The sequence below is a fragment of the Fusarium pseudograminearum genome, chromosome 4 (assembly GCF_000303195.2).
Source record: "Fusarium pseudograminearum CS3096 chromosome 4, whole genome shotgun sequence".
In the NCBI taxonomy this organism is placed as follows: domain Eukaryota; kingdom Fungi; phylum Ascomycota; class Sordariomycetes; order Hypocreales; family Nectriaceae; genus Fusarium; species Fusarium pseudograminearum.
The window spans coordinates 7,688,564-7,711,986 of NC_031954.1; the positions used below are offsets into that span (position 1 = coordinate 7,688,564).

At 45.9% G+C, this 23,423-nt stretch overlaps 9 protein-coding genes across 9 annotated transcripts, besides 1 other annotated feature; 7 read left to right on the forward strand and 2 right to left on the reverse strand.

Moving 5' to 3' along the window:
• Positions 1-835: 835 nt before the first annotated feature.
• Positions 836-857: a repeat region.
• A 436-nt stretch (positions 858-1,293) lies between these two features.
• FPSE_07342 (uncharacterized protein) lies at positions 1,294-3,128 on the forward strand (the record flags this gene model as incomplete). Its single annotated transcript, XM_009260460.1, has 2 exons — positions 1,294-1,415; positions 1,463-3,128. The coding sequence occupies 2 exons, from the start codon at positions 1,294-1,296 to the stop codon at positions 3,126-3,128; spliced, it is 1,788 nt and encodes a 595-aa protein (XP_009258735.1).
• Positions 3,129-3,812: 684 nt separating this feature from the next.
• Positions 3,813-6,132, forward strand: FPSE_07341 (uncharacterized protein; the record flags this gene model as incomplete). The annotated part of the gene is made up of 5 exons (XM_009260459.1): positions 3,813-4,192; positions 4,248-4,735; positions 4,978-5,142; positions 5,182-5,544; positions 5,861-6,132. 5 exons carry the CDS (start codon positions 3,813-3,815, stop codon positions 6,130-6,132), a joined length of 1,668 nt encoding a protein of 555 aa, XP_009258734.1.
• Positions 6,133-6,474: 342 nt separating this feature from the next.
• On the reverse strand, positions 6,475-8,394 carry FPSE_07340 (uncharacterized protein; the record flags this gene model as incomplete). Its single annotated transcript, XM_009260458.1, has 4 exons — positions 6,475-6,661; positions 6,729-7,778; positions 7,899-8,278; positions 8,365-8,394. 4 exons carry the CDS (start codon positions 8,392-8,394, stop codon positions 6,475-6,477), a joined length of 1,647 nt encoding a protein of 548 aa, XP_009258733.1.
• Positions 8,395-8,851: 457 nt separating this feature from the next.
• On the forward strand, positions 8,852-9,087 carry FPSE_07339 (uncharacterized protein; the record flags this gene model as incomplete). Its single annotated transcript, XM_009260457.1, has 2 exons — positions 8,852-8,962; positions 9,013-9,087. 2 exons carry the CDS (start codon positions 8,852-8,854, stop codon positions 9,085-9,087), a joined length of 186 nt encoding a protein of 61 aa, XP_009258732.1.
• Positions 9,088-10,452: 1,365 nt separating this feature from the next.
• On the forward strand, positions 10,453-12,255 carry FPSE_07338 (uncharacterized protein; the record flags this gene model as incomplete). The annotated part of the gene is made up of 5 exons (XM_009260456.1): positions 10,453-10,659; positions 10,707-10,968; positions 11,019-11,821; positions 11,867-12,019; positions 12,067-12,255. The coding sequence occupies 5 exons, from the start codon at positions 10,453-10,455 to the stop codon at positions 12,253-12,255; spliced, it is 1,614 nt and encodes a 537-aa protein (XP_009258731.1).
• A 426-nt stretch (positions 12,256-12,681) lies between these two features.
• On the forward strand, positions 12,682-13,296 carry FPSE_07337 (uncharacterized protein; the record flags this gene model as incomplete). The annotated part of the gene is made up of 1 exon (XM_009260455.1): positions 12,682-13,296. The coding sequence occupies one exon, from the start codon at positions 12,682-12,684 to the stop codon at positions 13,294-13,296; it is 615 nt and encodes a 204-aa protein (XP_009258730.1).
• Positions 13,297-17,013: 3,717 nt separating this feature from the next.
• FPSE_07336 (uncharacterized protein) lies at positions 17,014-18,999 on the forward strand (the record flags this gene model as incomplete). Its single annotated transcript, XM_009260454.1, has 6 exons — positions 17,014-17,227; positions 17,334-17,560; positions 17,684-17,756; positions 17,807-17,980; positions 18,027-18,706; positions 18,766-18,999. The coding sequence occupies 6 exons, from the start codon at positions 17,014-17,016 to the stop codon at positions 18,997-18,999; spliced, it is 1,602 nt and encodes a 533-aa protein (XP_009258729.1).
• Positions 19,000-19,590: 591 nt separating this feature from the next.
• On the forward strand, positions 19,591-21,652 carry FPSE_07335 (uncharacterized protein; the record flags this gene model as incomplete). Its single annotated transcript, XM_009260453.1, has 9 exons — positions 19,591-19,795; positions 19,842-20,064; positions 20,109-20,171; positions 20,217-20,294; positions 20,342-20,768; positions 20,817-21,111; positions 21,158-21,254; positions 21,303-21,453; positions 21,497-21,652. The coding sequence occupies 9 exons, from the start codon at positions 19,591-19,593 to the stop codon at positions 21,650-21,652; spliced, it is 1,695 nt and encodes a 564-aa protein (XP_009258728.1).
• An 821-nt stretch (positions 21,653-22,473) lies between these two features.
• On the reverse strand, positions 22,474-22,674 carry FPSE_07334 (uncharacterized protein; the record flags this gene model as incomplete). The annotated part of the gene is made up of 1 exon (XM_009260452.1): positions 22,474-22,674. The coding sequence occupies one exon, from the start codon at positions 22,672-22,674 to the stop codon at positions 22,474-22,476; it is 201 nt and encodes a 66-aa protein (XP_009258727.1).
• Positions 22,675-23,423: the final 749 nt, after the last annotated feature.

Consider the following 23,423-nt stretch of genomic DNA (forward strand, 5'->3'; position numbering starts at 1 on the left):
GGACTAGTCCGAGATGAAGGCGTCACGAAGTCGAGACGGACAGCATTTGATGGATTGAGATTTATCACGCTATATACGCCTGACCCAAGGTTTGCCAGCCAACTTCTCAAACTTGTTAGTATTGAAAACACCAGATAGAATAAACGTAAAGATTGTGCCGTGAAGAATGTAAAGGGTAGTTCCGTCGGCAGTTCCACCTATCGGAGGCTGAAAAATGCACGGCAATAGCCATGCCAGAATATGGACAGCCCGAGACTAGATCCAAAATGGGTTTTGAGATTTAAGAAATACCATTGATTTATGCAAAGACTAACAGGGACATTCTCGCTCTTCATCCAAAACATAGTTGGAACACCAAATACCAAGTTCAATCAATCCAGCATAGACCAGACAAAGAAGGACGTATTGAATGAATAGCTACAGAATCTCTATCAAAAGAACGAAGCAGAGTATGTCTTTTAGGTGTAGCTTTTGGAGAATCTAGAAGAACGTGAAGAGAATGGGAATAAGGAGAGGGATAGGTTCCGGGCGATGATGATCTGAGGGTTGATATATGGCATGGACTTGTAAGTTTTCAGCCATTGGGAAGCTCGAATACACTTAGGCGTATCTATAATTCTTGACAAATTTGGAGAGGTAGTCAAGGTGAGGATGATAGTGTATCCTGCCAGTGGTGTGTTTCAGACAGATGAACAAGAGGGGGGAGATTAATTGAGCGAATATTGGCGTGATTCCAAGATATTAGTCCAGTGCTCCTAGGCATATAAATAAATTCTTTTTTATTTGTGTTCAGTAAATGAACCAACATTTATGGTTGCACCGTTCACTGGTCTTGTTTAAAAAAATAATTAAAAAAAGCTTCGAAGTTGATTGTCAGATTTCAATACAGTTGAACCCTGCTACTGTATAGCTCTTTTATCAATTGTAGAAACAATTATTTAATCTATATAACCTAGACATGATATAGACAGCTTCTGAAATTGCTATCATCATTCCTCTGTGACATGGAAATGAAATTCAACAAGCCACATCCAGATCGATCTAGGGTGGATGATCGACAAAACCTGGAAACAAGATTAGCTTGCGTCCAAGATCGGTACTAAAACAAAGCTCTAATCTCAATTCGGAATATACCACTAGTCTACAAGAGTCATTGACGTCAGTAGCTCAAGTCAAGCCCGTCATGACTTTGATCTATCAAGCATTAGATAAAATGATTCAAAGCCAAGAGATATTCTTCACCATGCTTTGTGATAAAATATCTTGTGATTCTGTTGATTGATACAGATATTCATGTCGCAGACTTATAATACCGACATTGAGCACGATAGCGCTGCCCTCATGGCTCAGAACGGAGAGACAAAGACCAACGATGGCCGAAAGCGAGTCCTGGTTGTTGGAGCTGGTGCAGCTGGGTATGTTCTCTACAAACCATCATATCAACATATACTAACAGCAACAGCATGTCCACAGCTCACCACTTATCCCAGCATCCAGGCAAATTCGATGTAACTCTCATCGATGCAGTTGATTACTGTGGAGGTCAAGCATTCTCTATTCCCATTGACAAAGAACGACATGGAGCTTCTTGGTGCAATCAAGGTGTCCAGGGAGGTTCTTATATCTTCCACCACACCGTCACCATGTTCAATCGTCAGGGTTACCACGCGGATCCTTGTGAACTACAAGTCTCTTTTGGAAAAGACGAAACGTTCTGGAACAACGTGTTCCCTACTGAATTACTCGTCCGACATCAAAAGGAAGTCCGCCGCTTGACAACACTTCTCAAGGTCATGCGCTGGTTCGAAATATTCTTTGCCCTGCTACCGCTGAGGCTGGTGTTTAAACTGTTCATGTTTTCAGAAGAGTTTACAAATACTATTGCTCTTCCTATGACGGCGCTATTCCTTGGTACTGGAAACGAAACACCGCGGGTCCCCGCTATGATGTTTGAGAGACTATGTACTTCGCCAACGTACGGAATGTGGTATCCCGCCGATAAAAACACAGTCATAAGCAACAAACCGCCAATGATTGTGTTTCCCAAGTTCTCAGAATTCTACGAAACATGGCGAAAGGATCTCATTTCTCGCGGCGTCACTGTCCGATTATCTACCGAATTAACCGAGATTGTTCAACGAAACAAACACGGTGTGGTGGTGAAGCTCAAGCCCAGGACTCCAATGCCCGATCATCATAACCCAGCAGGAGGAGACCCCAATGCGCCTGTCGGAGAAGAAAAGTATGATGAGCTTGTTCTTTGCTGTCTTGCAGACACATCTAAGCGCGTCCTCGGCAAGACAGCAACCTGGAAGGAGAAAAAAGTTCTCGGGTCCGCGAAATTCAGCGACGACATCACCATCACCCACAGCGACGCTGATTATATGAAGAAGCATTACGAGAACTTTTACCGTGATGATCTTGCTGTCGCCAACGTCAACGGCACCGATCAGTCGTCTCGTCTGAACTATGCAAAAACTGAGTATCGACCCATGTACTATATCAAGATGTATCCCGAGGACAAGTCTAAGCTGGAGATGTGCTTTGACTGCACAAACTACCAGAGTCAATTTCCCGAAAAGGTTCCCTTTGAACAACACGTTTTCCAGACGATTTACCTCAACAAAGATCGCGATGGAAAGCTGTGGTCGGATGATGAGATCGACAAGGATAAAATTATCCGAAAGGATTGGTGGCATCAGCTATGTCACAGCTACACACACTACCTCTTCGTCGTCCCATGGATGATGTTCCTCAATGCCAAAAACCACACTCGTTTTGCAGCCTCATGGACACTCGTCAACGCCCACGAAGTCGCCGTCATGTCGGGTATTGCAGCTGCGGTTGACCTGGGAGCGACATATCCAGAGGATTTGGAGAATGATAAATTTGCTTTCCTTTGTTTCAGACTTTACTACCTCCTCACTTACGGAAAGTGGTATCGACGAAACTTTACATCCAAGAAGTATGTGAAGGAACATGGAGAGACACAGGCTGCTAAGGATGGTAAGAGTTGGGCTACGGGGCTTTATGGAAGCGTTTACAAGGGACCTGGTGTTTCTGAGATTGAGAGGAGTTGTTGGAGGGAGGAGATTAAGCAGGGATCCAGCACTGGTAACCTTTCTTAAGTGGTCTAATGTGAACAAACGAAACTTCTTCATGTAATATTTAGCTGTATGATATGGATAGCGATTGCTGCTGCTTAGCAAGCTCCATGTGAGTCTGGATTCGACATTATTGGTTACGAGTTGCCTTGTTTCAACATCTGTTTTAGACTGCTCTAGACTTGACAGGGGTTTGGTGGTTGCCAGGCGATGTGACCTTGAAGCAATTCTGCATCCCATATCTGTTGATGTTTAGGCTCTCAACCAGGAGCCATGTAATTTGCAAGCTTTATAATATTGAATGGAATTATTCTCATGTTCATCTCCCAGATATCTGGATGGAGTTAATAACCTCTTCCACAGTTCTCGCTTCTAACCGCCGTAACTCCAGGTGTGAGTGCCTTGGCGTAGTACTATTGTCTCAATAGCCTGAACCGCTGCAAGCCACCATCCTTTCATTCGTCCCACGTCAACGAGGCTGGGGCATGCGGCAGAATGTAGTGGTTGCCTTTTTCGCATCACAACGCCTTATCAATCTTTACAGGGGTCTCGGGCTGCCTTGCTCGCCCTGCATATAATTGGGATATCCAACGGTTTGCTCCAACTCTGCTCTCATCTTTTCCCCTTCCTCTTGTATAATTCGTTACTACTGAAAATACGAACTCTTCAATGTCGCCAACGTGGCGTTTCTTCTACGCCACACTTATCATGTATACAACGGCTGCACTGGCTCGCTTCATCGACTATCCTCTTCCAACTGCTATCCAGGCTTTCGAACAGCCGATACCGACCCTTACCACACGAGCCGTCCATCTCGAAGTACGAGCGGACGATGGTGCGCCCACATACACGATCACCTACGCATCTGATTCAGTCTGTGGCTACCTCTCCGGTTCGGTACAAATTCCAATCAGTTGCGAGAATAAGAACAGATGTCTGTGGGAACTTGAATCGTTCAAGTATATTGCCTGCGAAATAGATGGGGAGACAACTGGTATTGCTCATACCAAATGCCTCGCAAGGGATGAAGCTCTTGACGCAAATCTGTGTGACGATGTTTGCGTGAGCAACGCGTACAATCTACAGTGGTATGTAGTTTATCTTCAGTACTGTCGCACTGCTTAGTTACTGACTTCCCTTTAGCACCAACGACACAGCACCCTACTGCCGTACCTATGCCTACCCTCGAGGCGTTCGCGATTATCGATGCGCACCCACGCCTGCTACGAGGGTCTCCAGTGTGGACTTTACCTACGACGGACAAAAGTTCCCTGACCCTATCATATCTACAGTGACGGGTGTTGACCGACCGCGTTCATCAGACTCTAGTTCCACCACAACGGAAGCAGAGGAATCCTCCTCGACTGCCACTGCAGAGGCGGAGCCAAACCCCAAAAAGAAGGGGCTGTCGGAAGGGGCAATAGGTGGTCTAATCGTCGGTGTAATATTCGGTGTCCTATTTGTGATTGGTGGTATCTGGTGGTATCGTCGAACGCACCCTAGGGGAACACAGGCTAATGCTAGTCTTTCTGAATCCGTTCCTCCAGTGGGCAAGAGGAGCGAAACTGTTGTCAATCAGCGAAGTGTTCAGGCAGAAGATGGGATAGAGGTTGTCGAGGAGATATCTACAAGTACATAATTACAGAATAATGATGGTGGATCTACACAAATCCACAATGCATCACACATAACCATAACGCGTTATTCATGTGTTATGGCAAAGGTTGAACATGTTGGCTTCATTACTACTTATGGAGGGACCATTACTTCTTAAACTTTATAATCCATGAGAGAACACCTTATAAAGATGAGTGAATCCCACAGACATTCCCATTATCAGTATCGCCATCACGCTTCACTATCTGCTTCGCAGCACAACTGAACAAGATAATGACTATGACAGCATTAAGCAACCCTTCGCAACATGTGTTTGTGGATCCCGAGTACAGAATCTTCAAAGAAATGATCGATATCCAGATGCAGCACCAGAGCCCACCCCCAATGGATACAGTAGCAGATATCCGCAACGCTACGGATGGTATGCTTGCTATGGTCGCCTCTACCTTTGCTTATCCAGACGGTATGCAAGAAAGCGTCCATTTTGCGCCTTCTTCGTTGCCATCGTCCTGTGCGCCGCATTTAATCCCAATCACACGTTACATTCCCATCGCCACGGCCTCTGCTACCGGACCTCAGAGGGCAATTCTCTACATACATGGAGGTGGCCTATTTGCCGGCAGTGTGAAGTCTTTCAGACTATGGGCTGCGGAGTTTGCAGAGCGGTCAGGTACTCAAATCTTCTCTGTGGACTACCGTCTGGCGCCCGGCTTTGCCATCGCTCCATCTTGTGCAAAGATTGAGCCACCCGCACCTTTTGCTGTCCACGATGTCTTGGACGCTCTATCTTGGCTGCAGTTTCTCGATACGGCATCCGAGTTCGGTATTGACCCGGCAAGAATTGTGCTCTCTGGAAACAGTGCAGGCGGAGCAATTGCGGCTGGCGTGGCTCTGTTGGAATGAGACCGCAGGCAAAGGGGAGATAGAAGGGATCTGCCACCTGTGGCAGGTATCCTTCTCAACTACCCCATGCTAGACGATAGGACAAAAGGAGTAGAGGGTGCGGCCGAAAACGATTGGCATGCATTCACAGACAAGGTGAACCAGATTTGATGGCAAGCATATACCGGGTTGGAGTCAGGTTAGTCTCTCCTAGAGCTTCTTGTATCTTAATCTTACATACTGACAATTCATGATAGATGAACGGAATGACCTCAACATATCGTATTATACCAGCCCAGCCAGGTGCTGCGACTTGACTGAGATGCCACCGACACTGATCGATGTGCCGACTCTGGACCTTCTGAAGAATGAAGCAATCACCTTTGCTACTCGTCTCGCTAACGCAAATGTGGCTATTCAACTCAACGTTTACCCCGGCGTTGCCCACGGATTCGATGGCCAGATACCGGAACACCGTCTATCAAAGCTGATGAAGCTCAACAATGTGCAATTCATCCAGAGATTTTAAAAGGTCATGACTAAATTTCAAATGTCATTTAACTACTACGCAGAAATACACTTCCGTTACTTTATTATACTATTAACCTTTGTTTCGCTATCTCAGAGATATATCCCAGCCCTCTTGTATACAATATTCAGAAACTTTACAGCTTTATCACAATCAGTTCTATGTACCCTCTCCGGATTAAGCATCTCTCTGCAAATGAATTGAAGAAAATCTTCCAAGAATTCTGAACCTTCTATACGTTGTGCCTTGTTAATAAGCTTGCTGATCCACTGTCTAAACGTTAGCTAATCTTCATACCAACAAGCTGCCTCATGGCGATTCTAGATTGTCATTTTACCTCTTTTACGCTGACTTTGAGCAGTGGTATCTCTTGTAGGTCGTCGGGAGTTGTAGAGGTCGATTTGTTTGTTCTTGCACCACGAAAAACACATCTTTTAGTCCTGGATCCACGTCGACGAAACCCACCAGGTCTGATTTTAGTTCGACGCCGCCGACCTTTGGGCCGAAATTTTGCAGCTCGTTTGATCGTCTGAATATGTTTCACAAAGAAGTTATCTTCATTCCATGCACCCTTGTCCGTATTAGCACCAGAATACGACGGCTCGTTTGCTCGTTCTTGTTGGTAGTCCTTGCATGAACCACTATCAAGAATGACCCAGGTCATCAACTCTGAGAATACACATCCCAAAGCCCAGACATCAACCTTCTTGGACATGGAGTGTCCTATATCATGCTCCGGGGAGCGGTATGTTTGAGAGGCTGCATATGCAGATTTGCGATTTATCATGGTCCTCGAGGCGCGTGCGTGGAATGTAACGAGGCCAAAATCTGCAACCTTGAGATTGCCAAGACGAAAATGGGTTGTTTCTTGGCTAAAGTGAAGAATGTTGGCAGGCTTTATGTCTCCATGTATCCCAAAGTCCTTGTGCGGGTTGCTCAGGTCTCCATCTTGGCTATCGTGCGAATGTTTGATACGAGTATCATGAATGGTGCCGAGGGCATCGATCAAGCCCCGACATTGCATCGCGGACCAACGAAAAAAGTCCTTCTCCGTCAAGCCGTGGGCTTCAAGAAGATCGTTTCGGGGCCTTTTCATCAAATCTAGCAGACTCCCACCTTCAGCCCAGGGGAAAAGTAGCATGAAGTTGTCACTGGGTGTGATTTCGAATGTGGCACACAGCTCAACCAAGTGAGGTCCAGGCCTCATCTTGCGGAAAGCAGCAATTTCCTTTTGGAAGAAGTTGTAATCGTCATCATCACATGTTCTTATGATAGTCTTGAGGGCAAACGTATCATACTGCGTGAAAGAGTGATGGTCTTGATGGATCTTGACTTTCTCCACAACTCCAAAACCGCCACTGGTATCTTGGTGGCCAATTTCTGTCCAGGGAATGACTGTTCCCAGGTCATATCGAAAGTTGAGGGCCTTGCGGTTCTCCTTGTCCCAGTCCAGGAAAGGCACATGCACCCACCATTGCTTGTTGTAAAATTCTCGCATCATTTCTGCATCGTGTAGATGATTCAAGAAGTCTACGCGTCTTTTATCGCCACCCGGGATACGACACCATAGCTCTATGTGTTGTTCGTTGCCGCTGAATGGCAGGTTTTCATCGGCCATTCCTGCAAGTTCAAAGTCGGGCAGAAAGCTGACTTAGTTGATCAAGACCAGCACTGCGAATATCTCTCGGGCGGGAGTTTCGCACACATATCTTGCATAGAATTCTGCGTGTTTTCCCTCGCACCCGTTGGTAATTAATTCCTCGTACACAGCAGAGTGGTGGCAAATGGTCTTGAGATCCCCGCTCGGCAGGAAGCGTTTCTCATTATTACGCTTGTCAAGTTGTAATGCGCTATTGAGAAGTACCTTGATAGGGACCCTGGGTTGATCGTTGAGATCTTCATCGCTGATGAAATCAGGTCGATTGAGGTAATCAACAGCTGATGATTGCAGGTCCGTAAGCGCGTTGTTGTCTCTAGGGAGGTCCTCTCCAGCCTCATTTCTCTCTCGCACGTTCCTGCCGTAATCAGAGACTCTGGAAGTCACATGGCTGACATGAGTACCTAGAGAGGGCCTTTGGAAGTCGCCTGATGGGGCTGAGGATAAAGGATAGATGGGTAATGTTCGTTCGTGAACAATATCATCCATCTATGTTGTCACACATGTCAGTTCAATGAGTCACAAGAGCAGTCCATACAACATTGAAATGTTGGACGTTTGAGAGTTTGCCTTACCGGCTGTGAGTCAGGAGCGTTTGATGCCATGTTTATGGTTTCCCATTGATTAGAACCAACAAGTGGCCAATGTTTCGCAGAAGGAGTCATAGTACGGCAACGTACAGATGGCAAAAAATGTCAAAACGTTTATTGTTTCGGCCAACATCTTTATCATCTGCTCAGGCCCAGTTGTTACACAGATTGTCTTATATGCATAGCCTGTTGGGCTCTCAAGCGAGACAAGTTGCAGGGGGGTTGAAAAGACGTCTGACATCAGGCTGCGTCCCCCAATTCCAGTGATACACAAGTGCCCTGTCAGCCGATCAAATGACAGGTGAGCCTAGATCGAGTTGAGGCAACAAGAAATCCCTTATTTACAGGCGTTCCCCACTTTCTGTTCGATCGAGGTTTTCGCATATCTTTAAACATTTTGGTTATTTCCACAAAGTCGCTGCACCACCTCTCATACTTTATCTATCACCAATCAATATCTGTACCAGCCAAAATGGGACAAATGTCGTACAGCTTCCGGCAAGAACTAGACGGCACCAACCTGAGTGCTGTAAAGTTGGAGAGAATTTTGAGTCGTCGTTGGAGTAACAGGTACACTGTCGAGGTAATATCCCTAAATCCATCTGATACGCATTATCTAACTGACTACCTTAGATGCAGTCCAACAGACTGACAGTCTGTACACCAGGTCTTCTGTCTGACCGCGATATTGCCAGCTGTTATCGATAAGATGTTTGTGCTGGTGGCAATTGCTTCCTGTTGCCGTATAACTTGCAATAACAGATATTTATTGTAAATGTCAGAGAGCAGATGGAGATAGACTGGTTTTATGACTTGCGTTCTCTTGACATGTCAGAAATATGCAGAGCATTTTATATTTCATAAATCTTCCAGGGGGCAGGGTATGGGATTAAGGACTTGGGCAAATTGAACTAAACCACTCTTTAATATATCAATGGTGTTTGACTTGGTAAAAGCAAGAGAATGTGTTCCCCTCCTGAGCGATAACTTGATGAGTTAAGTATTGGTTTAAATGAGTGAAGTTAACCAAGCACGTTTCCATCACCACATTTCCCCACAATCCCAGTTCAAACTGTAGGTAGATAATGTCGTCTCATATACAGCTTGATCTCTTCCACCTGGGCCTAGAACAAATACCAGATTAATAGCTGCGTCACAAAAGACCGTGGTAGACTAACTGAACTCAATCTTTGAGAGACAAGAACTTTCCATTGGTTGCTCACGCGCTGCTAGTTGTCAGATACAGTAAATGGACAGATGTTGTTAAGCCCTCACTTCAACTACTTGAAAGTTGCCAGGTCCCAAAATTTGGGTCAGCATGTCTTCGAGCTTGCTTTTGTTTCCATAGTCAAAGGGAAGGAACTGAGTCTCCATGACGATTTACAGTAGTTTGAATTGTGAGGTTAAGATAGGAAGAAAGATGGTGATGTACAGTAGATCACTGCCAGTCAGTCTGCCTTGCCTCTTCCCTACACACATCCATTTTATACCCAAAATTTGGGTATAGAATAGCAGAGCCTCATACATTCCCAATTGAAATCTTCTTCAACGTAGCCTGGTTGTACAGGTGGCAACCGGGCAAATGCGAATAGTGGCTGTGCTTACTTGCATTGTGATTTCTAAGCGATGATTTGATCACACAAGACAACTCATACTGCATTGTGCGGGAGCAATCAGGACATGTGTGGCAATCTCGGATCAGGCTACCAATAGACACCAGGAATGAGAGTAGACTCCCGTGTATCATGCACGGATGCAACAGAATAGGCTATGGGTTGTGACACGGGCATTGTTCAAATCATTTTATCGCCGATCTCAGCGTTTCCGCTATGGTACCCGTTGATGTGATTAAGAAAATTACAATGTGATACCACCCACACATCACGGTGAACGAATGGTTAGCTCTGTTTCACCAAAGACACAACGCAGGGTGAATAAGGCTGTGTTAGAATGTGAGATTCACTGCCCGGAGAGCACTCACCGCTGGTGCCCTCCGCTATAAATCGGTAGCATTGCAGCTTAGCGACGTACTCATACCTTGAATTGTCTCCACCCAAGTTTCGACGTCTCATCATGTCTTGGCTCAATCGACACCCGAATCTACGACCCGAGGACTGGGACCTATTGGATTTTGATCAACAGCAAAATGAAGTCTTTACTATCACAATCAATGATCAATCAAAAGACAACAACAAGCCTGGTACTGAACATGGTATCACTACACAGACGAATCGCAAGGTCGTTGAGGGAGAAGCTGATCTTGGCCAATGGGTAGATGAGGTAATTGTCGCACAGTCATGATACGCTACTCTTGCTTACAGGTTTAGATCTCTGGTGTTCAAAGCAAACAGAATGCCCCTACATATCAGCCAGGCGATAATGGCTCAGCATCAACAATCAATTTGATCTTGGCATCACAGATGTCGTCACTTGATGAGCTTCCATTTGCAAAGACCACATACACGTACATTATGATCCGGATGAGGATGCACGGGTCTATTGTTCGTGCTATCAATCGCAATACGCAGTGTACCTTTTCATCCCTTCCTTTCAACTGGCCATCCGGTTACTCACCTATCCCATCAATCGGTAAATGATACTCTCGCCCACTGCTTATATCTCGTACTGACATCACATAGTCTACAATTGTCGAACGGCTGGTTCTTGGGAAGGAGACATGGCACTATCCGTTACTTTCTTTCCCAAAACCTTGACGACTAATGCCGTCTGGTATGGCCTTGATACTAAGGAGCATCGTACCTACGGTCACAAGCTTACCAATGCCGACATTATCACTAGCCGTTTATCAAACTTTGACGGCAGCTGTCTCCATCCCCTTATCCTCCCTACTATGTTTGCGGAATGCGAAAGGGAGAGGCATATTGGGCTGGTCAGAAAATACCACACTCAGCTGGTTCAAAGGATCAACGATCTTGCATATCCAAGCTCGTCTACCAACAACAGTAATGAAACCGAACTGCTACGCATATCAACTGAGAGGAAATCTAGAGATTCTAACTTTACGGAGAAGTTAAGGACCTTGGTATCTCAACTTTCCATGAATTCAAAAACAGGACATTCTTCGCATGTGGAAGATATCTCCGCCCAGGAAAAGACCTTCCATCAACGACAATGCAAAGAAACAAAGGAAGATCCTGAGCCGGCTGTTGTATTGTGGCAAAACACTAGCTTTTTAAGTAACGGCCTTCTGAACTGGCAAACACAATTGAGGAAAATGCTTGAGCAAGTGCAAGACCTCGACGATACACGATTCGGGATCTCCACAAGCGAATATGACCCACAGGTTGAGTTGAAACTGGCCAGACTTCGCGAAGTTGGGCTACGGATCAAGACAAGGATACAGGATCTTATCTATGAGTACGACGAGCATATCCGACAGTGTAACCACATCACCGAAGGTTTGAGGCTAGCAACGCAACTTGTGAGTGAGCGGTACTCTTTCACACGTGAGATCTAACAAGATTAGGAACTCAATGATATCGGCCACAAAGATGCCAGGACAAATCAAGAGATCGCTCGTGTTAATCTCAAGGTAGCTCAAATGACGCGTCTGGATAGCAGCCTGATGAGATCTATAGCTACACTGGGGATGATTTTCCTCCCAGCTACTTTTGTATCAGTAAGTCAAACACCAGTATTCAACAAACTGTATTAACTAATGGCCAGACCTTCTTTTCTATGGACTTTTTCCAGTGGTCAGAAGAAGATGGCAACAACCAGGAGCTGATTTCTTCTTACTTTTGGGTTTATATCGTTGTTGCGATCGGGCTAACGGTATTGACAATGTCTATCTTCTATACATGTGTTTTGAGAGCTCCTTCAGTTGACGTTGATGAGGAGTCGACATGTAGCTAGTATTCCATAGCAAATTCTCCATTGAGAATGAGTCGAGTGGGTATATATCTAGCTTACGTTTAGCTTAATAGGAATGATGCGTTGATCAAGTCAATGTCTTATATCACGTGAGTGTAATTGTAGGAAGCGAACGTAGCGAAATTTAATTCCGTTTTTCTTTCGTAGGGCTGTATTAAGCATCAGGCAATTTCTGCTCAGTTGGGAATAGTGGCAATATTTAAGTTTGACTTGCTGACAACGGTTCATGCTTACTGGCGCGCTTCAAGAAAAGTGAAATTACTTCTGACAAGCTGAACGAACATATCCACTCCAGAAATATTCAGGGGTCCGGTATCGACTATATATGGGCGCTTCATCATGAAAGATTTTTCCACAGTGTAGGTTTTTCTTCTTGAGACCGTCACGAAAGTCCTAAGTTAAAGGAACATGGCTCCATCCTGGCTCGAAAAATTCATCGTCCGCGAGGACGCAACACCAGATCCACGACGCACCACAGAATCATCAGCATTGCAAATTCACTACACCGCTCTTCCAGGACACCCGCGAACCATAACCATACGAGGCGACCCAGCACCTCGTTACGAAGTTACAAGAAAGGCCGTCCTCACCGTCTGGGGAGACAAATGCTACGTCAAATCCGTGGAGAATGATATGGAAATCGCTATTATAGACTTCCACAGCTTTCCGCCCAAAACTACAGTCAACTTTACGCATCGCAAACATGAAATCGACATCAAGGGACACACGGGACCTTTCCAAGCAAGTGGCGGGCTTGGAGATCTGCGTTGGAAGCCGACGGGTATGGTTCCCAATGGAAAGGCTTCGTGGGAGCTTAGAGATGAAGGGAATCTTGTCATGTCTGTTACTATTGATGATCATCAAGTGAATGGTGTGGTCGACGTTTGGAAGAGTCATCTAGAGGCAGAGACAGTTGAAGAACTGATTGTGATTGGGGTTTCCAAGATTGAAGAGTACAAAAAGACACTGAGGAACGCCAAGGTGTCTCTTGTATCAATTCCTTCTAGCAGTGCACAGATATGATTTGGATTAATTTATTCACTGTTTTGAAGGAGTGAGAACGGCAGACTGTGATGTAGGGTAGTTCCTGAAATATCACATTGCACATTCCCATCCAGTCGACAGTTATGTCAATCTTGTTCTCGTAGATTTGCAGATATGCAGCTGCAAACTATGAATGAGTACCAGGGTTGCCAATAGGCAGCGTTGTAGAACAGGGTTTAGAATTGTCTTGGCTGCTGACAACACAACAAATCTCAATCTAAAATCTCACCACATCTTTTCATAGTAAGCAAATGGTTCCGAAAAGAGGTATTTTCGGATGTTAAAAATAATTTAAATCTATGTGTCTCTTTCCAGAACCCCTCTAATTTACATCACTCTATCCACTTTCTTCTGCCTTGTCTCATTACCTATTAATTTTCCAAGATACCAGGTAAATAAGTGTGCAGAGTTATCGCGACGATGGAACAGTTTGATCTTGTCGTTGTCGGAGCTGGTAAGTCATTATCATGAAGTTCTAGTTATCGTCGTCTAACTCATGGTTCAAAACAAAGGCTACTATGGCCTCGGCGCTGCGAAGCAGTACCACGTCACACATCCAGACGACTCTCTAGCCATATTTGACGTCAACGCCTCGGTAGGTGGCGTCTGGTCAAATGAGCGGATCTATCCTTGTCTGAGATCGAACAACCTACTGGGAACCTACGAATACCCCGACTTCCCCATGACTACCAAGCGCTTCGGTGTTAAGCCAGGGGAATATATTCCCGGCGAGGTCATGCATGAGTATCTGGAAGCCTATGCACGAGAGTTTGGCCTCGACCAGCATCTGAGGCTCAGCACAAAGGTTATTTCAGCTGAGCATAAAGTCGATGGTGGCTGGCTGCTTGAAATCCATAGCACGGAGGATGAGCAAAAGACGCCCACTCAAGTTTTTGCCAGCAGATTGATAATTGCGACGGGCATGCTGTCAGAACCATTCATGCCCCATATCCAAGGGCAGGAGCAATACGATAAGCCACTCTTCCACAGCAAAAACTTTCAGAAATACAGAGATACCATCAGCACTGCCAAGCGTGTCACTGTCTTTGGAGGAACAAAGTCTGGCTGGGACGCCGTTTATGCATATGCAACTCATGGCGTCGAGGTTGATTGGATTATACGGCGTATGTATTTCCGGTTGTTATCTAACTTTAACTAACAATGTTATCTTTAGCGACAGGCCACGGTCCGGTTTGGATGTCACCATCCTACGTGACGCCTTTTAAAGTTTGGATCGAGAAGCTAGTCAGTAAGTTGCAATGATCCCTGTGACCAGTGACAGCTCCCTGGTGTCTACGAACTCAATATCTAACTTCTGTCAGACATCCGTTGGCTTCACTGGTTCGCCCCATGCATCTGGGGCCAGGATAGCGGCTACCACGGCATCAAATCATTCTGGCACAGCACCACCATCGGCAGAGCCGTCACTAACGCTTTCTGGAACATTCTAGCTCAGGATGTGATTACCATCATGAAATTCGATTCACATCCCGAGCTGAAAAAGCTCAAGCCAACTTCGTCAGCGATGCATACCGGTACAGCCTTTGGTATATTGAATTATGAGACTGATTTTTACGAGCCTATACGCAATGGTACTGTGCGGATCCACGAGAAGGATCTCTCGCATCTTAGCAAGGGCCGAGTCCACCTTGACGACGAAGAGGGGACAATTCTTAAGTCTGATGCTTTCATCGCCGTGACAGGCTGGAAGTCATTCTCTCCTCTCAAGTTTCTGCCTGAGGGAATCGACCGAAGGATTGGTCTTCCGTATGACCTCAATGATAGTTCCCCTGATGAAGGACTTGCCGGTCAGACTACACTTCTTGAGCGGGCCGATCAAGAGATCCAACAGCGGTTCCCCAATCTCAAGACACCGATGAAGTTCAACCCAAATTACAAACGTCTTACCGAAACGAAAGCCTTTAGGATGAATGCTTCTGATCTCTCCCCGCGCACCCCTCTGATGCTCTACCATTTCATGGTCCCCGGCACTGCAGAATTCCTTCGCACCAAAGACCTTGCATTTACAGGATATTCGACAAACTTTAGTAACGGTACCTGCGCACACATTCAAGGTCTATGGATCAGTGCCTTTTTCGACGGCAAATTGGCCCGAGACCCTAGCTCGGCTGTCACTTTAGAGGCTGATAGTACCAAGGAGGTTAGTGGGAAGGCGATGACATTGGACGAGGTCCACTGGCAAACAGTCTTGCATAATCGGTTTGGCAAGTGGCGATATCCAAAAGACACAGGATCAAAGTCACCCGACTTTATCTTTGAGGCAGTCCCGTTTATGGATATGATGATGGCGGACTTGGGACTGGTAGTGCATCGGAAGAAGGGGTGGTTCAAGGAGATGACTGAACCTTATGGCCCAGAAGACTATGCAACTATCAACGAAGAGTTTGGTGCTAGATTTGTTTAGCAGGTAGTTAACTACGATGGTCGGGTCAAAGGATGTGATCAACTTAAAAATCGCTAGTGGAGGATCATATACGAGGTTGCTATAGGGTATGAATAAATACCTACCTAGTTGAGTTTAACAGGTAACATAAAGAGCTATACCGATACAGAAGGTAATCACATGAAAACACGTGTAATAATTTCCCCGGACTTTACAAATAAATAGGACAAAATGCAGGCTTGAAGTGCAAAATCGTGGTTAATCAGTTCAAACCCCCTGTTACTCCAGTATCTTATCTTGTTTATTAGCCCCGGAAGCGCGGCACCGGCTTATCTGCGAGCAACCATTTACCTTCCTAATTAGGTAGGTCATATTCCCACAATGGTATCATTGAGACGACCAACGATACGCTGACAAGACACTATTCGCTATCTATCTGCGGTAATAATCCCAAAGAACTGTTCTAGAACTCCACAGTCGTTCGACAGGATACAGCTAATCCTTCAGCAATTATCTATCTGGTCACTGGACTAGCTAATCGTGGCTACTGCTCCAACTATACCTGGTTACTGGTCTAGCCATCCCTGGTTACCTTGTCCCTTACAAAGACATGACCTCGTTGGCAGTCTGGGGTAAAACAGGAGCTGACATGCCCCCTGTAGCCAATATTGGCCTCGCCAATAAAACAGCCCCGAAACGCCTCCCTATCTGTACCACAAGCGCTACCGCCATCCTGTGGCGCTGTGAGCAACAAAAGGCCGCGAAACATGTCCTTGATAAGAAGGTCCATCGCCGCATAATGTCTTTTTGGGTGTGCTAAGGGTGGTCAGATTGTAAAAATAAGCATCCCGACCAACACATCCTCCAACCAATACTATCACTCCAATAACCAAACCCAACATGAGACTACCTTTCTGCACGCCGAGTAACAATCTTGATACGCCAAGAGGCCAAGCCGATCTCCCTCTCTTGGCTTTTCGTCTCTTCAATAGTTCTCGCCTCAAGTGTAACGACGGATGCGCCATAAACAAGGGGTCCCGTGCTGTAATCGCACAAGGGTTCTAGACCACCCTCCTTCGGACGACAAGATAATATCGAGAAAGTCCCCCGTGCATTAGCGTCAGCGAAGCTTATCTTAAGCTTGTTTGTTTTGTGCTTAGCGTAGTGTTGGGCTTGGCACATAAAGACTGAGACGAGCCAGCATACATTCGCAGAGTCTCTCATTCCCGGGCCCTATCACTCTCTATCCATTGGGCATTTTATACTGCAGAGTATAGACTGGCAAGTTCATCATGTCGTCTCACAAAGATGAAGTCAAGGACGAAACCACCGTCGCGTCGCCTCACGATGAAGAGCTCGGCTCTACTGATGGTGAAGGCCAGCTCAAGCGTCATCTGCAAAACAGACACATGCAGATGATTGCTATCGGAGGAGCCATCGGAGCTGGTCTTTTCGTCGGATCTGGAAGTGCCCTTCACAAGGGAGGTCCAGCAGCGCTTGTTATTGGTAATTACTCTGCTATCCATTCACATCAAAGCCAGTATGCTAACAGATTACAGGATGTAAGATACTCCCGTCGATCGACCGATCGCTTCACCACTAACACGAACAGACCTCATCATCGGAATTATGCTTCTCTGCACCAACCTCGCCCTCGCCGAAATGGCCGTCCTGTACCCTGTCAACGGTGCCTTTTACACCTACATCGTCCGCTTCGTCGATCCATCATGGGGTTTCGCCTGTGGTTGGGAATACGCCTTGTCGTGGCTTACAGTTCTTCCTTTCGAGTTGATCGCAGCGTCCAAGACTATTGAGTTTTGGCGGAACGATATCCACATGGTTAGTAACAACTATCTATAGATGAGGTTGAGAGCTTCGAGATCTATTTGTCTTGGCATCTCTTGGCGCATCTTGGCATATTCAGCCCTACATATTTCTCCGGACTAGACTAACAACCACTAGGCTGTTTGGGTTACTGTCTTCCTCGTCGCTCTCACCATTGTCCAAATCTTTGGTGTTCGTGGTTACGGAGAGGGTAAGACTCTATCTCCTCGACATTTCTTCTCACGATACTAACTCCTCCAGTCGAATTTGTTCTCTCAGCTATCAAGATCGCCGCCTGTTTGGGATTCATCATCCTCGGCATCATCATCAACTGCGGTGGTGTCGGTGATCAAGGCTACCTCGGCACCAAGTACTGGCACGACCCCGGTGCTTTCACCGACTTCAAGGGTTTCTGCGCTGTCTTTGTCGTAGCTGGTAAGTCTCTCCCGTCTATACCCATCACCGCGACTAACATCTCCAGCCTTTGCCTTTGGTGGTACCGAAATGGTCGGTCTCGCTGCCGCCGAAACAGCCAACCCTCGCAAGTCCGTCCCTACAGCCTCCAAGCAGGTCTTTTGGCGTATTGCTCTCTTTTACGTCATCAACCTCTTCATTGTCGGAACCATCCTTCGTTCCGACGATAAAAGACTTCAGGGTGCTTCTGGTGCCAACACCAAGGCGTCACCTTTCGTTCTTGCCATTCAAGACGCCGGTATCAAGGTTCTGCCATCCATCTTCAACGCCGTGATTACAATCTCGGTTTTGTCCGTCGCAAACACATGTACCTTTGGTTCCACACGTACCATGCAAGCCATGGCCATGAGAGGCCATGCTCCCAAGTTCCTCAACTACATTGATGGCAAGGGACGACCTATATACTGTGTCATTATTCAGCTCGCCTTTGGTCTGTTGGCCTACATCGGAGAGTCCCCCAAGGGCGGCACCATTTTCGATTGGCTCCTTGCCTTGTCTGGTCTCGCATTCCTCTTTGTTTGGGGAACCATCTGTCTCGCACACGCCAGAATGAGATCTGGAATGAAGGCTCAGGGTGTTAACATGAACTTGATTCCCTACAAGACTCCCTTTGGTGTCTGGGGTAGCTACTTGGGTGTCTTCCTCAACGTCCTTGCTCTGGTGGCTACTTTCTACTCGGCCCTTTTCGTAAGTCACTTGGTCCAGACCCGAACCCTTGGGTTACATCGTGCTAATTTTTGTCTCAGGCTCCTGATGGCTCGGCCCCCAACGCAGAGTCCTTCTTCATGTCTTTCCTCGCTGGTCCCATCATTCTCGTCCTGTACCTGGGCTACAAGGTGTACTCTCGGGATTGGAAGTTGTACGTCAGAGCCATTGATATGGATCTACAGACCGGTATTTCCCTGTTGGATGAGGAGATTCCTGAAGAACCCAAGACTTGGGCTTCTCTGCCAAGACGTATCCTGTCGGCTGTTATCTAGCCGCCTTTAGGGTGTATGGGTAAAGGTGCTTTTAAGTTTCCATTGTAACCTTTTATCGAGCTGTCATTGTTGCATATTTGTACATAAATCAGCTGTTTAGCAATAAGAATAATCGGATGTTCAACCGACCTGACTCTCTTCCCCAGCTTTCCCCGCAGATCGACAAGACTTTATCCATTTCTGTAGAGTAATCTTACATCCCCGGATTATCACTGGAGCGCATATTCAACCTTGCAGTCAAATCTTACGTGCGACTCTACCCATGTCTCGTTTAGCCTGAGTTGCTCAAAAGGACATGACCAACCACTTTAAACATCTTCAGGCTGAATGCAAGATTTATCCACCTGCGGGGAGGAAAGTCCCCTTGAGTTTCACGACTGAAAATGCCCGTATTTTGTTTCGCCTGTTTTATAACGGCTCTTCATTTAGCCGAGATACATTTGCCTGACGTGGTAGTACAATGTTACAATACGACGTTTCGTGTCTTGGCTTACTGGCATATATAACAAATAGACCGCTCTTCTCTTGCCAAGATGTTTTCTATCCAACTTGTCTGTCAATATCATTATTGACATTTTCAAAAACGCCAAGATGGGTGGAGCTCCGACTACAGTTGGCACTTATGATGCCGCTCTTCAACGACGACAGGCCCTTATGGGTGCCAGTGGTGCCAGAGCCCTGGTAAAGAACTGGAAGGTTTTCCGAATTGCTGCGTTCGCCTGTATTGGAGGTATTCTTTATGGTTACAACCAGGGAATGTTTTCGGGTATTCTCGTCATGAAATCTTTCGAGAGACGTAGGGTTGCCCTTGTCCTAGAAAATTCATCAGCTGACGTGTGCAGATATGGGCGATTATGTCCAAAACAAGACGAAAAAGGGTTGGCTCACATCGATTCTTGAGCTCGGTGCTTGGCTCGGTACTCTGATGTCTGGTGCTATTGCCGAGCTGTGTTCCAGAAAATACGGTATTCTTATCGCTACAAGTGTTTTCATTATCGGTGTTGTCATTCAGTGTACTGCTATGCAAGCTGGACATAACGCTATTCTGGCCGGTCGTTTTATCACGTAAGTCATGCCATAATATGTGATTCAATCGCTAACTTCTTTAGGGGTATGGGAGTTGGTAGTTTGTCAACCATTGTCCCTCTGTACAACTCCGAATGTGCTCCTCCGTAAGTTTGTCGCTGATACTCTTGACCCATACTAACAATCAATAGTGAGGTCCGTGGTGCTCTTGTAGCTCTTCAACAACTTGCCATCACCTTTGGTATCATGGTCAGTTTCTGGATCGACTAGTAAGTGCTTTTGAATTCAGTTTCCATTCATATACTAACATCAACAGCGGAACTCACTTCATCGGTGGCACCGGCGATGGTCAATCCGACGCAGCCTGGTTGATCCCTGTCTGTCTGCAACTCGGTCCCGCCATCATCCTCTTTATCGGAATTATGTGGATGCCGTTTTCTCCCCGATGGCTTACACACCACAACAGAGAAGAAGAAGCTCGTCAAGTCCTGGCCAACCTACGTGACCTTCCTACCGACCACGAACTCATTGAGCTGGAATTCCTCGAGATCAAGGCTCAATCCCTGTTTGAGAAGAGGAGTTTGGCAGAAAAGTTCCCCCATCTCCAGGAACAAACTGCTGGCAACACTATCAAGCTTCAATTCGTCGCTATTGCTGCGCTCTTCAAGACAAAGGCCATGTTTAAGCGTGTTATTGTGGCAACAGTTACTATGTTCTTCCAGCAATGGACTGGAATCAATGCTGTATGTCCCCCCATAACTCACTATATGATTCAAAACTAACAATACTAGGTCCTTTACTATGCTCCACAGATCTTTGGGCAGCTTGGTCTAAGCAGCAACACAACCAGTCTCTTGGCCACTGGAGTCGTCGGTATCGTCATGTTTATCGCTACCATTCCCGCTGTCTTATGGATTGACCGTCTCGGTCGTAAACCTGTTTTGGCTGTCGGCGCCATCGGTATGGGTCTCTGCCATCTCATCATCGCTGTCATCCTCGCTAGAAACATTGACCAATTCGAGACTCACCCTGCTGCCGGTTGGGCCGCTATCTGCATGGTTTGGCTATTCGTCGTTCACTTTGGATGTAAGTTGAGGTCGTTACTTGTATGGTATGTTACTAACTATTCTAGACTCTTGGGGTCCTTGTGCCTGGATCATCATCGCCGAGATTTGGCCTCTCAGCACTCGACCTTACGGTGTGGCACTTGGTGCTTCCAGTAACTGGATGTAAGTAGTCCCAGACAACGAGACGGTTAGCAAATCTAACGGTGATAGGAACAACTTTATTGTCGGTCAAGTCACGCCCGAAATGTTGGAGGGTATCACATACGGAACCTACATCCTGTTCGGACTCTTGACCATGATTGGTGCCGCATTCATCTGGTACTTTGTTCCAGAGACCAAGCGTCTCTCACTCGAGGAGATGGTATGTACTTCCGCTCTTTTGAATACCAATGCTAACTTTTTAGGACATCATCTTTGGATCCGAGGGCGCTGCTCAGGCTGATAACGAGAGAATGGCCGAGATCAACAGGGAGATTGGACTTGATGATCTTATCTACCGCTCAGGAGCAGTTCACTCTAATGAAGATATCCACCAGGATGTCAAGGATATCAAGGAGTAATGAAACTTAAGCCATGTTTCAGCAGATTGTAATAGTTGTACTCGTTAGTCGCCTGCTCTAGGTATACAAATTATTTCATACCAATATTTATGAGATACATCTCAAGCCAAATAATTGGTATAGAGATATCCCGTATCTAATTTTAGTATCCGTACATTAAATATGAGAATTGGTGCCCGCTCTCACATCATCTTCTACCCTCCCTAAATTGACAACGTGGTGACTTGTTATCTCTTGCCCTTACTTAAATACCCAACCTCGTCTGTGTCTGTTCTTCCTCTTATCTTGAAGCTTTACCTCCAAGATCTCTTCTTTGAAGCAACACGAAACTTTGGATGGATGCTTCCTTTCACACAAGCCGACTGGGCCGATAGCGAGTAGCCGGATACAGTTACAGACACATTTTTCATGAAGGGGCCTAGTATTGACTGGCGCGCCTACATGATAAACTGTCTTCGCAATGCAACTTCAAATATTCACAACCGCTGGAGGTTTCACAAGATGGCAGCAGAGTTCTGTAGAGGCGGAAAAGGGCATTTTTTCGACAGGATAATAAGTGCTTTTGGAATGCAGGGACCGTAGCGTTCAAACCTGATTTGAAAAGATCGGCGCCAAAAGGCTGGGAAGTCGGCGTACGTTGGTGGTGATGAAGGAGGCATATAGTTGAGAGCAGAAAGATCATTATTTTGTCCTTCTCAAGTTACAGTAGAGATTTAGTGTGGCATTTATAAAGTTGTATTTAATAAACTAGCATTCTTAATTATCTAGCCTCAAGTCCTTTCTCTTTCATAAGCAGTCTCTCCATCCTTTAGGTCTCTCCCTCAAGCTTCTTTCGCTTTTCGCTTTTTCTCGCACTCATCGCACTCTACTGGATCACTGACGTCAATTCGATCAATGATACCACAGCACCCGAAATATCCGTCCTTCTCCCGTGCCTTGTAGCAAGGACGCTCAGTGACGATTGAGGAGACAATGTTTCCGCATGTCTCGCACTTTTTCTCGTGGGTAACTTTGACACACATGTTGATTGTTTTAGTAGATGGTAGATTGTAATTGTTTTGTGTATTGGTTGTGATGTTTGAGTTGTTTAGTATAGTATTGTGTTTGATGTAGAAGTTTGAGTTTGAGTTTGAGGCGAGAAATCGATCAATTTATAGTAGATTTGTAGCAGCAGTTATTAAGCTCTTAAAATGAATGAGGCGTTGAATGTTTGGAGTTGCTCAATGATGTAGTTGGTGATTCAAACAACTTAGTTACACATTGCTGTCACATGCGCTATTGCAATTCACAGATATGAGATGACTTCAGCGAATGCCATTTATTTAATGACTGCCGTAACTATGATAGCAGATGCTCTTATGAACAGCCATTCACAGGATGTAGTTGCACCTTTGCCTTCTCAAATAACCCCTTGTTCCTTTCTACCTCTTAGATCGTCGTTTCCTTCTCTTGGCCTCGCACACTCTACAGACGACATATATATCTTTGAAATAGTCTTTTGATTTCCCGCAACTCGCAAAGACCCCTTTAGCCTTGCTGCATAATTCCGTGTCAAAGGTTTGTCCCAGAAGGGCGGGGCAGTCTTCGCAGTATTTTCGGTCAATGTACCTTTTGCACATTTTGGTGTTGGTTGAGGCTGTGATTTAATGTAGGTGTGTATCGGATTTCTCTTCGGTTAGTTGGTTCGTTATATGGCTGGTGATTTCCCAGTTCTTTGGGTGGGAGGGACAGTCTTTTATATACGCGATTGTGTGCCCAAACAGTGCTTCAC